Source organism: Aplidium turbinatum, chromosome 6, assembly GCF_918807975.1.
Source record: "Aplidium turbinatum chromosome 6, kaAplTurb1.1, whole genome shotgun sequence".
NCBI lineage: Eukaryota > Metazoa > Chordata > Ascidiacea > Aplousobranchia > Polyclinidae > Aplidium > Aplidium turbinatum.
This window is the reverse complement of record NC_137477.1, coordinates 14760255-14774829: the sequence shown is the minus strand read 5'-3', so window position 1 is coordinate 14774829 and position 14575 is coordinate 14760255. Positions and strand designations below refer to the sequence as shown.

Sequence of the window (14575 nt, the reverse complement as noted above, 5' to 3'; positions counted from 1 at the left end):
AAAATTTAAATTCTATGGACTTTGAGTCTGATTGCAAATAAATAATAAAATAAAATAAATTAGCAGGGATGGAGGAACCATTTTAAATGTAGGTGGGCCCAGAGGCGCAGCCGTCAAAGTCAATCATACTTCTGGGGGGCGAAGCCCCCCAGACCCCCCGTGTAACATTGTTGCATTCCTGATATTTGAATTCGTTTACACTAGGGGTCGGCAACCTACGGCCCGCCAACAAAAATCATCCAGCCCGCCGCTCCTTTACAAATTATAACAACATGTGGCCAGGCCAGTGGTTTTTTACAGTAGCCTATATTCGAATGGAAGGACAAGTAGCCTACTTTTCATTAATCATTTTAGAAGGCCGACGTCTTTGATTTGCAGCGTTTCTGTTTGTATAAACAAAGAACTCAACATAGAGCGCCATTATGATACAAAACATATTATTTTTTCCATGTTAAATGTTAATGGGTCAAACAAGGAACGGCAAAGTTAATCAACTCAAAAATAGCTTTAAAACAGCAAATTTCTCTGTTACAAAGGAAAGGAAAACCAATGAATCAGAAAACTCTTTTGCTAGCTAGCTAGCCTACAAGGTAACACAATCAATAGCAAAAGACAAGAAATCGTATGTTGATGGAGAATTTGGGAAAAGGTGTAAGATGTTATTGAAAACATATGCCCACAGAAAAAAACAAACTACTTTTCAGATATAGGTCTTTCAACAAGTCTTTCAACAAGAACCTTAACTTGACGAAAAGAAGAGATATCGGAGAACGTAACATCTAGCCAACAGTTATTGTATACCGGTAGTCTATCTACACCCTGGTTTACACATTACGTTATCAACTTATCATAAGTGCCTTTCGTGCCAACAGGTAAAATTTTCCATTTTTGGTCCTGATTTGGTCAAAAAATTTACAAAATTATTAAATTGCTCTATAGCGCTGTAAAATGTGGCGATGTAGGCCTACACACAAATAAAAAGGCAACAATACACACACAGTTATAATACCACCTGCTGGGAGTAATAATATGCAGCATTATACAGTAGGCAACGTGCAAAAATGATATCACTGTTCTAACCATAGAGTGTATAGAAAATAATTATATTGATTGAGAGGTTGCTCCCAGGGCTTTGGAGCCGGAGCCGTGTATTTTCAACGGAGCTGGAGCCGGAGCTCTATGTGAAATTCAAGTGGAGCTGGAGCTGGAGCCAGTTGTTTGAAAAATAGCTCCTGCTCTGATGTAGGCCTATCTTATAAGATGCTATAGCCTAATATTATTGGCTGAATTCACATAATTTAACAGCAACCCTTTACAAAATTAAGAAATTATTGGTGTAATCAGACGTCGAATTAACAAATAGCCTATGTTTTAAAACGCAGTTCCGCATGACATTTTGATGAAAGTTTTGCCACCTTTTCCTTTTGTTGGTTTTGTTCCCGTTCACTATTTGTAACTTTATCATTGCTGTTGTTTTCCGACAAAGAAAAATAAATTGAATTGAATTGAAAGTAGCCTACCTTAAATTTCATACAGTTAACGAATATGTTTTAAATTAACGAATATGTTTTAAATTAACGAATATATATACTGTAGTTTGAATTAACGAATATGTTTTAAAACGCAGTTCCACATGACATTTTGATGATAGTTTTGCCACCTTTTCCTTTTGTTGGTTTTGTTCCCGTTCACTATTTGTAGCTTTATCATTGCTGTTTCTCGGCAGCCGATTTGTAGCAAGAATTGACAGCGATAGACACGTGTTTCGCCCATCATTGCTGTTGTTTTCCGACAAAGAAAAATAAATTGAATTGAAAGTAGCCTACCTTAAATTTCATAAAGTTGTTCTATTTTTAGTAACAGTTGACTGCAGGCAATTTTAAGCTTTAGAAATTATTATGATAGGCTATATCGTCATTATTTTGATGAAAGCACTTTTCGGAGGCTGGAGCCGGAACAGTGGTATCAATAAGCTCCGTAGCAGGAGCTGGAGCTAATTTATGATAAAAGAGAACTCCGGAGCTGGAGTAACTTAACATTTACGCCTGCTCCAAAGCCCTGGTTGCTCCACCAGTCACACGCAACCACACCCACAAGTGCTACACATCGATAATAGACTCAACAGAAAAGTTTGAAGATTGAATTTCATCATTGAGCTATCAAAGATAATCAAACTAGGCTACTGTGTATCAAATGAGTGAAGACCTTTGTTTGGAACTCCCTCTCTAATTTGCCGTTTTCGCTACCTTTTCAAAGAAATTTGGCTTTCAAAAGTAGGTGGGCCAGGCCTACCCAGAAAATAAAGTAGGTGGGCCCAGGCCCAAGAGGTTCCTCCATCCCTGCTTATTAGTAAATATAGTAGATTCTTTACACAAAGATATTACGCGTAGACAGTTTTTCGAAAATGGGTTAAATAGTTTATGCATTGTTACTTTCCTCAAAGCGAAAGATTTGAACTATTGGTAGGCTAGCCTACCGTAATCCCAGCCAGCAAGCCTATATAGGCCCCACATGGGCTGATGTACGGGCCCCATGTGAGATGCCCATATGGGGCCCATACACATTGTGTCCGCGGGCATCACATTGCCCCCATATAGGCTGCCCATATTCATTTATGGGTTGCTCACACTCAACCCACAAATATATGGGCTGCCCATATGTAACCCATAAATCAAATACAGGCTGCCCATATGTATATCAGGTATAGAACTGCAGACAGATGCCAAAGTGCCAAACTGCAAGCAGTGAACTTTGCGCAATGCATGGCAAGGTGCCCCCAGTAAAGCGCTCAATCGGCGTAAGCCAAGAGCGTCAACTGCAGACAGTGCACACGATGATGAACTGTTTTATTTTGATCAACAACGCACGAGTAGGTATATAGCTCCATGTGACATTTTCCTATTTGTGGTACGTAAGCACAAAAAATAGTACTACTGCTAACCTTGCCAAAGTGCTCCAACTGCAAGCAGTGAGCTTTGCGCAATGCATAGCAAGGTGCCTCCAGTAATTTTGCTTGTTCAATTTCATTTTGTGTTTGTTTAAAAGATCAACAAAAGTCGTTTGAGACAACTAAAAAATCTCAAAGTCTAGACAAATGCTGATCGAGGTGTATATCATATTAGTATGGGTTGCCCACAAACCTTTGAATCACTGTGTGGGTAGCCCATGGTCTGCCCATAAAAAATGTGGGCAGTCCATGGTCTGCGCATAAAAAATGTGGGCAGCCCATGGCCTGCCCATGAAAAATGTGGGTAGCCCATGGTCTGCCCATAAAAAATGTGGGCAGCCCATGGGCTGCCCATGAAAAATGTGGGTAGCTCATGATCTGCCCATAAAAAATGTGGGCTGCCCATGTTCTGCCCATAAAAAATGTGGGCAGCCCATGGTCTGCCCATAAACAAAGTAAGATCAATAATTTTATGTGGCTAAATTTCTTAAAATGCATTTATATGATCACGCATTTGAAGATTGGAAGTTTTATATTCCACCTTGTCATTTAGCAACACATTCTGCAAGAAAGCCCATATTGGGCGCATATGGCAAAAACAAAAAAACCCACATAAAACCCACATGCCCACAAGCCCATTAAAATAGTATATGGGGCCCATATGGGCTTGCTGGCTGGGATATGTTTATTTAAAAAATCTGCTTTGATGAAAGTGAGTCAGTTCTGTAATTTATAATTCCCGGACTCAAATTTTATCCACCTCTGATAGGAACAATATAAACTAAATGTCTGAATCACATGTACCGGTAACTCGCATCTGAACTACTTCCTTAGTAAACAAATCAACTCCACAAGATCTGCATTTCCGGCAATTACGTTTGGCTAAGAGTTGAAAAAAGCGTGACATTGATGGCCGCATTTACAGCTTCATTGAAGAATTTGTAGCCTAGTCCACGTCGTTTTTATCAGTTTTTTTCGTTATCAATTAGCACTTAGCCTATAGGCAGGGGCAGGGGCGCCGGAACGATTTTTGACTGGGGGGGCAAGATTACGAAAAAAGGGCACTTTTTTTATTAAAAAGCCAATTTTTTGTCAAGATTTAAGATAAGATATAGCGATAATGCTAATCTATCAGCTCACTATGTATTGAGTAATGATAGCCTACAAGTGTCCAGTATACAAAGAAGGGCATCATGCTATGTCATAATGATGTAACCTACTGTCAAGCCTTAAAGCAGCCTGCGGCCATGGCCGCTAAGTAGTGCTTGAATGACCGCCGGTGCTACCTCCTCAATCGGCCAAGCTTGGCCGCCGGTCTCTTCTAACCAATTATTTAATTTTGCAATAGAATGATCGTGGATTAACTGTCGAAAATATGTAGTATAAAAGAGTGACGCAAAATTAGGTCAGCGAGTCATAATCGCCACTGTTGCATTGTGCGGGGATATTTGTTATTGATTGAATATATCCATCTGCGATCACCAGCGCTGTAAGTCTTGTTTGTAATTTACGACGTTTATTTTAACAAAGTCTTAATCCAAAGTGCTAATTTACATCGGCTGGCAATATTGTCGTTTTTATGTCGATTCGATGTTGTCGGACATTGAATCGTTGTTAAAAAGGAGAACTAGGTTAGTTGACGTCCAAGGGGAAAACATTTTTTGATCATATTTTACAAAAATTATGCTTCTTTTAGTAATGTCCTTCACATCATTGAAATACTTATTTTATTACCTTGCCGTCATCGTCAACACAATCATGTCGAGCGTTGTTTTTCGTTGCTAAAAAGAATTCTAGGGGAGTGGCGAACTTCTTCAAAATCAGCCACAATGGAGACACTCGTGCGAGTGTCGTTAGATGGTCCCGCAGTACTGGATTACAATCCCGATAAAGCAGTTATTACGTGGTGCAACGATTCTATTGTAGGACGTCGCCCAGACTTCAACAACGCTAAGTGATCATTTTAGCATTGTTGCAAGTTTAATTCTATTTACTTGTGCTATCGTTATTTTTATTTTGTATTTTGGCCTCAAAGCACACAGATTTGGCCGCCGAGAAGGAGCTCCCGAAAAAAAACGAGTTTTAAGGCATGTAGGCTACTGTGTTGCAAAATTTTCTGCCGTAAATATTATTTTGAGGCAAAAATGAAAGATTATTATTAGGCTAAAAGCGAATAGCAGAAATTGTTATATTGCAAAATGTGCAGTTGCTTACATGACTTTAAAAGGGCACCATTGCCCTCTCTGCCCCTCCATCTGCAGAAAAATTGAGGGCAGGGGGGGCATCCGCCCCCCCGCTTCCAGCGCCCCTGGGCAGGGGAGTAGCCAGCACAAAATTTCGGTGTTGAAGAAGAGGTAGTTTCAGTTTGTTTTTATTTCTGACTCTCACAACGAAAAGCAGTATATGCCAAACATAGCAGAGATCTAGAAGAAGGTAAAAGTAAATATATAGTAGCCTACATGTCAGTGCGCCTGGCAGCAATGTTGATGAAGTTCTCAACGCATATCAAGGTACTATTTGGTTGCTTTTTAAGTTGCCACCTGTTTCCATATGAGATGAAATGTGGCCGCCGTCTTACAAAAGTTTGTACATCCCCTGAGCAACAGAAATAACTCAATATTGGCTATTAGTCTGAGCGTAAAACGTATTGACCTGGAATAAATTGCGACCTTAACAAATTAGGTATCGTTGGAAAGCTTAACTCCTCTAGATTAAAATTTTCACTCTCCTCCAATCAGAGGGTAGCCACTTTAACCAGTCGAAATTCTGCCACTGAAATTGACTAGAATGAAACCGCCAACCAATCATAAGCTACGGTTTATGTGACGTAAAAAATGGCGAAAGGAAGATGATAGAAAGCAAATTAAGTGATGGATTTTTTGTCAGCTGGTTGGCTTAGGGGTTAGGGCTAGAAAGTAGTCATTTCATTGACGCGTGTTCGATTCTCACCACTGCTATTGCTCTTTTTCTTCTGTAATTACCAAATAAAGTTCAAAACAAGCATTAACTCTCTGGATGAGTGCTAGAAGGGTCACAATTGGACGGTAGCCTCTTATAACATGTTCTGATTGGTTGGCGGTTGCATTGTAGTCAATTTCAGTGGCAGAATTTCGACTTGTTAAAGTGGCTACCCAATCAGAGACCCTTGGCAAAAAAAGTTATGGCCGTTTTTGAAGCAGCACCTTGCGCCGCTAGTGGCGAAACTGTATTTTTTTTTTGCACAAGTTTTTAGGCTCATTTTTAACTTTTTTCCATATGTGTATAAGAAAGAGACAACTCACATTTGATAAAATATTATTTACATTTAAATGACGTCACTCTGACGTCATCAAATTAAAATTGCTTACCTATTACTCTCAGCCCATTGATAATTGCAGATCCAATACATTTGTTCTAAAAAATCGTTTTTAGACATAACGGAGCTTCATATAATGATTCAAGGGGGCATTTTGACCCCAGGTCCGGTTTAATGACGAAACTAAACGCTACAAGTGGCGAGAGTATATTATGGGCATTATACAAAAAATGCGAAAATTTTTAAAACTTTACTTCAATAATTATGCCGTGGAGTGTTTTTGTTTTATTATCTTTATCCTGCATTGCGGGAAAGCGGACTTGAGCGCTTTGCATCGGTGTACGCCTTCCGACGTACACTTGACCCACGCTGCAGCCGACTGCAAGGTCTGTTTCCGGTTGTCTACTCTACTCATGACTTAAATTTGGTACTACTCGAAATCGATCACTGGGTAGAGGCAATTATCGTAAAGTTTCTTGCCCAGAGAAACAACAGCAAGTGCGGGTGGCTGGAGTCGAACATGCAGGCTCTCGACTGCGAGCCCAACGCGCTAACCACTCGGCCACTGCTGCCAGTGCCCAAGGCGTGTAACTATTGTTCTTGTCGACGGTGGAGTACAATATTGGAGTACAATATGAACGGAATAGAATATTTTTAATATCACTGGAGCACTTGTAAAATTTTGATTTTAATTTGTTGGCAGAACAGATCATTTATTGAAACATAATCAAAATGTCACAATCCTCAGGGCAGTCTTCTTGTACACAATTCTGAGATTGCAACAAGTTTCCCCACGACACTCTCCACATGCTGTTACGCACTTTAAGCCATGTTTTCTGCAGCTGCAAGACATTGTACCACATTGATTTTTTGTTCCTTCTTTGCATTTGCATCGTACAACGTTCAATAGCCATTCTGGTGGCGGATCTAAATTGGCCTTTATTGGCATAACTGCACCTGCTGCGTCAGCTTTCCATCCCCATTGTGCGAGATCCAAGATTTCAGTATCAAGATGCTTCCACTGACATACCTGAAGCAACAGTTTTATAAACTTAGATAAATCAAGTCTTGCTGCCATAAAATTTTTGATTTGTAGTACCGTACACCACATGTTTATGCTAGTCATATTATAACGCAAGTTGTTTTGCTATAACTTGCATCTTTTCCTTACAGCAGTTTAATAGCGCAATTTGCTGTAATATTTTGAAGTTACCGACAATAAACAATTCTTGAAAAATATCTTCAAGTGGTATAATCTATAGAGCAAAGACGCTTTTATACTAAATGATTACCGGTATTGTGTTACAATACCATTAGGCTACGCACTATTATTTCACCTGCAAATGAAGGAATGAAAACGAATTGCAGCTTCGGTGGGTGGCAATCTATCAGGATGAACAGTGGAAGCTGTTGCAACCATCTGCATGTACTAATTGTACTTGACGTACCGTAGTTGGCCAAGTGAATCGACAGGTTTTGCACTAAAGCTTAATGGATCAACAAAATATAGTATTACTATCTGTGAATCTCATTCAGACTGGTAGGCTACTCAGCAACATTTTCATTTCTTCTTATTTAATTAACTGTGCACCAATACAGTCCCAGTAACTAACCTTTTCAATAACAAATCTCTTCCAGCATCAGCTATTTGCTCACGTGTAGAATCTAATCTCCCAAATACATCAGCAGATTGTTGAAATTCTTCCTTCTTCAGGTAATTGAACATCTTTAGCTTTCCTAAGCAACAAGACAGATGACATAATTAATCATTGTCACCAAATAATGTGTGCATACACTCCATACATTGGCATTCCAAATAAAAGTATTACAATATTAAAATAATATTGAGTGGATTTGGTAATGACTGCCATCTGAATTCTTGCATATCTTTTAAAAGCTTATCAGAAAATGGTAAAAATGTACTTTCAGACAAGCATGGTAAGCAGTTCAGGAATATATAAAACACTGTAACAAACACTATATATAAAACACTGAAAGCAAGATTAAAATTTACTGCTACCAAAGCTGATTAATTATGTTGGTACCGGTACCTTATTGATATATTGCAGAAGTTGTATCACATCCACTCCAAGCATGAGCAAACAGCAAGTAATTTTTGACACACCTCATGCACCTTACAACTACTTTCGCTCTCTTCTTTTTCTTTTAGATATTGATAAAGATGACTGTCACCAATGTTTTGTGCATAGCTGATTAATGTTAATGTCTGATTAAATCCAAGATGTTAAATGAAAGAGAACTCAACTAAAAGAACAACAGAAAACTCAAAAATTTAACATAAGCTAGAGATGATAAGACATGCTGCATGTAAAGAACATTTAGACCTGTTTCCTTTAACTTTCATCATAGCCCAGCATACCGTACTGTACACAATTATAGGCCTAGTGCACCTGTGTATCGCCTGCTGCCCGGTACCGTATCTAACGTTTTGACTTCTGTTGCAAACCAAATTAAATGAATAACCTGACACAACTTACGGTACCGATAATGATGTTCTTGCAAATAGTTCCCAAAACAAATTAAACTACGGTAGGCTTGCCTGGTACGGTACTCAGTTCTGTGATATTTAGGCTAGTACTGCAGCCAGTGCAGAGTGGTAGATCAAGAATCTCTGCTGTCCCAAACCTACTCAGTACTGCCTAGTTACTTACAAACCTCATGGCTATTTTTTTTTTCTTTTTGCGCAACGCTCAGAGTTCGAGATGGATACCACTACATGGCTAATAAGCTGGCGAGTGCAGTGGTCACCGGAGCAACTTCGACTGCTAGAATTTTACTCGGCTTGCTGTTTCTGCTGAAAACATAGCTAGATTAGCTGCGCCACTAGAGGCGCAAGGTGTTGCTTAAAAAACGGCCACAACTTTTTCTGCCAAGAGTCCCTGGTTAGAGGAGAGTGATAATCCTAAACTAGAGGAATTAAGCTTTTCAACGATACCAAATTTGTTAAGGTCCCAATTTATTCCAGGCGGCCCTATATTTTCGCATTTTACGCTCAGACTATATTTCCTGTTTGCAGTTTCGCTTGGGCGATCAATGACGTCACCAATCATATGACTGATCTAATACAGTATATAAACACGTTTTCCAGAAATCAGAATCCAGACAACAAATTCAGTTTTCAGTTAATTCGCTTCAATAGTGAGTACTGAGTACTAGAAGTCCACTTGATCAGTTTGTTTGTATTTCTTAGTTCTTACCATCTCAACGAAAAACAATATAATAGGTCTTGAAAAAGATAGAAGCAACTATGTTTACATGGATTCAAGTTCTGCAAGTGCAACTGCTGAAGTCAGGCAGCAGGCCTTGTTGTTTAATATGAATGCAAACAAAAATATTTAGTTTCCGATGCTGAGTTCCTAATGTTGGTTTCATTTCAAATTACCCTAAGTTTCTTGGTGAATAATTTTGTTTACGATAAATTATTTAAAAAAAAAACATAAATACTCTTTCATTCTTTGCTAATAATGCACAAGTTCTACTTGGTTTGCTAGCAGCATGATACAGTTTTAGATAAAATATGATAATTGATTGGAAGAAACAGTTATATATGTTTGGGAGCTTCCTTTTAATGTTTGCATCTTCCACAAAATGTTGTTAGCCTACTATATCAGCATTAAAGTAGCACGCTACTTTTGTATCACCACTTACATTTTAGTATTGGCTGCAGTAGTGGCGCTACTTTTTTAAATATATATAACAGTAGTGGAGAGACACTAGATATCTTTTTGTCGCACTTCTACTACTTTCCTAAATAATGGGAGAAAAATTACTCATTTTTGGAGATTTTTTATGGAAACAATACATGAAAAAATTAACACAGAAAATCAACTATTGGGGGAAATATCAAGCCACAATGATATCAACAAGAGTGGCACCAACACCAGTCAGGATTTTGAGAATGATTTTTTTGGTGTGTTGGTGCCATCGCATGAAACTTTGACACAGAAAAAGTCAATGGTAAACACCTTTTTGTCAGACAAAAGCAAGTCCTTAAGCTTTCCTAGTCGTGCCATTAGTACTTTTATTGAAAGCACTTGTGATTATAGCAGCAGTCATGTCTAAAGTTAAGTCTAATAGCTGTATTGTTTTTTAATTAGATAGTATTTTTCTTTTAGTTGATGTAGTTAATTTTACTGGCCATTTTGTAACCACAATGAAGCTACAAATTGTTTTCTTCCTTGCTTGTTTTGCATTTGGAGCTGCAAGTGATGACTTCATCGGTCTTTTCAAAACATGGAAACAGTATTATGACAAAGAGTACAATGATTTGGTTAGTACGCTGGCAACTATCAGCGTTTGATTATATTGCTGTAATGGTGTGACTTTGTTTTATATACTAAAATTATTACTGATATTGGTACAAACTGTAAACATGTTTTTATCAGTTGTCATAAGCATACTATTGCTTATCATTGTGTGACTTTAGTATAACTTTGATTTTATAGAAAGAAGAGGAACATCGTTTTCAAACATGGATCCACAACTGGAAGACTGTCGAACAACATAATCTTGAATATTCAATGAAAATGCACTCTTATAATCTTGAAATGAATCACTATGCTGATCTGGTGAGTGCCTCGGCTGCACTTCATGAGAAAAAAAATGATGTTGGTCTTTTTTGAGATGTAATACTATCTTTAATTTATCGCATCTATTTTCTTTAAAGTTTTTTTTTGTTAGTTGCAAAGTAACTGATTAAATTTGATCAATATTTTCACAATTATTGTGTAGTAACAAAGGTTGCTTTGGATTTTTTCAAAATTGTTTGATTTGGTGAAAGTATTTATGTTGATGATTTTATCAGTGGCAACACCAAACAGTGGCTTATGCCTGACTAACTTTTATATGTTAAAGAACACCTCTGAATTTACGAGCGTGATGAATGGTTACCGTAATGACATGCGTGCACACAGGAGACCAGGTAACACATTTCAAAATGATCTTAACATGGAAGACCCAAACACGGTGGACTGGAGGAAGAGTGGTTTTGTAACTGGTGTCAAAAACCAGGTATTGTTGTTGTTGCCCCATTCTGCAAAGTTGTGAATGCTGTGTGTGGAATATATTTCTATTTGAATAAAAATACTGGCAAAGTTGCCTTTTGTGGATGTAAAAGCTTTGTTGTCAAGTTTCACTAATTTCCAAACCTAAGGCTGTTTTTATTTAGTGAAAGTTATAGTTGCTATGTTGCTTTTTAATTGCCAAAATAACAAGACAGTTACGACTCAATAAGTTTCACTAATTTGCTGCTTTTTGTTTAATTGAATCCAAAGTCAGTGTGGTTATATTAGTATTTCAAAGTAAATGTTTTCCACAGTCATTGAAACAAAGAAAAAAAGAGAGATAGGTTACTTGCAGTGTTTTAGCTGTTAGTTGCTTCTGACTGCTAATACCACGATTATTCATGACTCAGCAAAGATGGATTTGTTGCAACAACTTTGAAATGTTGCCTTTGCTGCATTCTGGCATTTTCTCAACTTATGTTTTGCCAACCTGTCTTGTGACTTGTTTTGCGAAAAGTTTGGGCTGAACTTTGAATATGTTGAAACAGTAACACACTTTTGTTTTTGTGGAACTGCTGGCACATTGGCGTCATCATGTTCCAGTACCTAGATGTATGGATCAAAACATTAAAACTTACGAAAAAATGTGTCGTGTGCAAGTTGGTAATTGCAGCTGTTAATCGGCAATTTCCGGTTTTCAAAATGTCATCGACCAATTTAACCAGGATTGTTGTTTCAGGGGCAGTGTGGTTCTTGTTGGGCATTCAGCGCCACTGGTTCATTAGAAGGACAACACAAAAAGAAAACAGGTATCTGTAAAACATAAACATTCTTGTTGCGATGAAAGTGAATTGCTTGCTGGTCGAATAGCCTGTTCTTTTTAAGAAAAGCAAATATTTGGAAACTCAATGGTGTCTTCCATTTTCGTTCAATCGTTCATTTTCTCTACACTTATGTAAAATAAAATTCCCATTGTAATATACAGCAGAGAACGTTTGTGACAAACGTATCGGTTTCGTCGCATCAAATAGTTCTCAGACGATTTGCAGTTGTTGATCAAACTTTACAGAACCGAGTAACAACACAATGTTTGATATTAATACAAAAACAAGAAATTAAATTTAACGTTATCGGCCTTCACGAAGCTGTAATTTAGAAAATATCGATTTTGGACAAGCTGAAAACAAGTTGGCTATCCTTCTGAGCCAGTGCCAGGCGTTGTTGGTTGACCCAGCATCGCCTGATCGGTGGCAAAGTTTGATTGTAACTTCTTTCAGGCAAGCTCGTGAGTTTGAGCGAGCAGAACCTGGTTGACTGCAGCACTCCGGAAGGTAACGAGGGATGTGATGGGGGTCTCATGGATCAAGCATTCAGATATATCAAACTTCAAGGAGGCATCGACACCGAACAATCCTACCCATATGAGGCAATGGTGAGTGGACATTGTTGTGATAGTAAATCTCATGCTTGTTCCAAGCACCAACGCCTCCAGCAATGGTAGACTGTAAATTCAGGCAATGTCTAGAAATGCTTCGTGAAAAGGTGTTTGCAAAGAAATGACTACATGCTTTTATTTTGTTTTTACCAGAATTTTTCAGTTAGTAAACACCGAACAATCCACAGAGCAAGGAACTTTAGCTTTTCAGACAATATTATTTACGCAATCATTTCAATTTTGTGTCATTATGACACTAATGACAGCATACAATACAATGGAATTACAGATAAAAAAGTAAAAAATACAACAATTTAAAGTTTTTCAACAATTTAAATTTAAAGTAACAACTTAAAGTTTTTTTCATGTGCACGGAGCGTCTACTAACGACACTATCGCTTAATAGGATGACAATTGTCGCTTTTCTCGAGCCAAAGTTGGTGCCGAAGACATCGGCTATACCGACATCCCACACGGGGATGAGAAAGCCCTGAAGAAGGCGGTCGCCACTGTTGGGCCGATCTCTGTCGCTATTGACGCCAGTCACGAATCTTTTCAGTTGTATTCTTCAGGTATAATGACATTTTTATGCACAGACACCATACAGTTTATTGATTACGTTATATCGCTGAGATCTAACTTCCGCCTCGCTTTATTGAGAAAATGCTTGTATAATGTTCTTTGAGAAAACTTTTGAATCTTGATCCTTGGCAGTTGTGTGGGCTATTTTTGTGGTGACTTTGACCACTAACGTAGACCGGACCCGGTCACAAAAGTAAGAAGCCTCAGTTTAATAAATTAAAACGATATTACATTAACTAAGTTTTGCTAAGTCATTCTTGCAGCGCGCTTGCCAGAAATTGAGCCATCGTCATCTGATCTATGTTTATCGATTATGCTATCATGCAACAGCACATGATTACCATTGTGCCAAATTATTATCAGCTCTGTATCACATGATTATCCTTGTGTCCAACACCTCACCATGTGACATTGCAGGTATTTATGATGAACCTAATTGCAGCCAGACCATGTTGGACCACGGCGTGCTTGTAGTTGGTTATGGCACGAAGGGCGGCCGGGATTACTGGCTGGTGAAAAACAGGTGACGTTCGTTTTGTAAGCATAAACATATTTCTAAGCTTTTAAATGATGTTATAATTTTGGTGGCGTTTATGCGTCGCTTTGACTGACATAACATCGTGCGTCTTTCTTCAGTTGGGGTGAACAGTGGGGAGAGAAGGGATACCTCAAGATGAGCAGGAACCGTGACAACCAATGCGGCATCGCCAGTCAGGCCAGCTTCCCAAACGTCTAACTCCTCGCCCATGTACAGCGATGCCCCACTTCATAGAAGAACGAATCTGCACAGTACATTTTTGTATAACTTTCACCATCGTTGACTAGCAGCATCGCATCCAGCTTGCTACTCCGCTTTTTACGCTTCCCTTCCGCCATCGTGCACCACATTGCGGTTTATTTTCTGCCTTTGTGCCGTTAGTGCGCTCGTGCTTATCCGATGAGTCACACGGTTTACCGGACGTGACGTGGATTTTAACGTGATGTTGACCTGCAGTTTTAGACTTCTATAAATTTTCTTTTATAGTGCACACAACATTTTTGATGTACTGAACTGTCTTCTGCTGCGACTCCCCAGCACATGAATGTATATAGATGTGATCACGTGTCTCTTTGTGGTGCGTAACTTCTACGTAACTTCCATCTTTGCAATAAAATAATCATTTATGTCTGACCTATGAAATGATGTGAAGTCTCGACATATTTGTACCAATGCCTTCATGGAACACTTAGCCTATCAAAATGATCTACAGTTTCAGCTGTAATAAACTTTGACACTGTCATCCAATAACGTC

At 38.5% G+C, this 14575-nt stretch overlaps 1 protein-coding gene across 1 annotated transcript; it reads left to right on the top strand.

Annotated features, from left to right (window-relative positions):
• The first annotated feature begins 10361 nt into the window (after positions 1–10361).
• LOC145772331 (procathepsin L-like) lies at positions 10362–14454 on the top strand. Its single transcript, XM_082584205.1, has 8 exons — positions 10362–10533; positions 10709–10831; positions 11118–11273; positions 12006–12075; positions 12544–12698; positions 13108–13273; positions 13701–13806; positions 13920–14454. The coding sequence occupies exons 1-8, from the start codon at positions 10417–10419 to the stop codon at positions 14017–14019; spliced, it is 993 nt and encodes a 330-aa protein (XP_082440331.1). The 5' UTR covers positions 10362–10416; the 3' UTR covers positions 14020–14454.
• Positions 14455–14575: the final 121 nt, after the last annotated feature.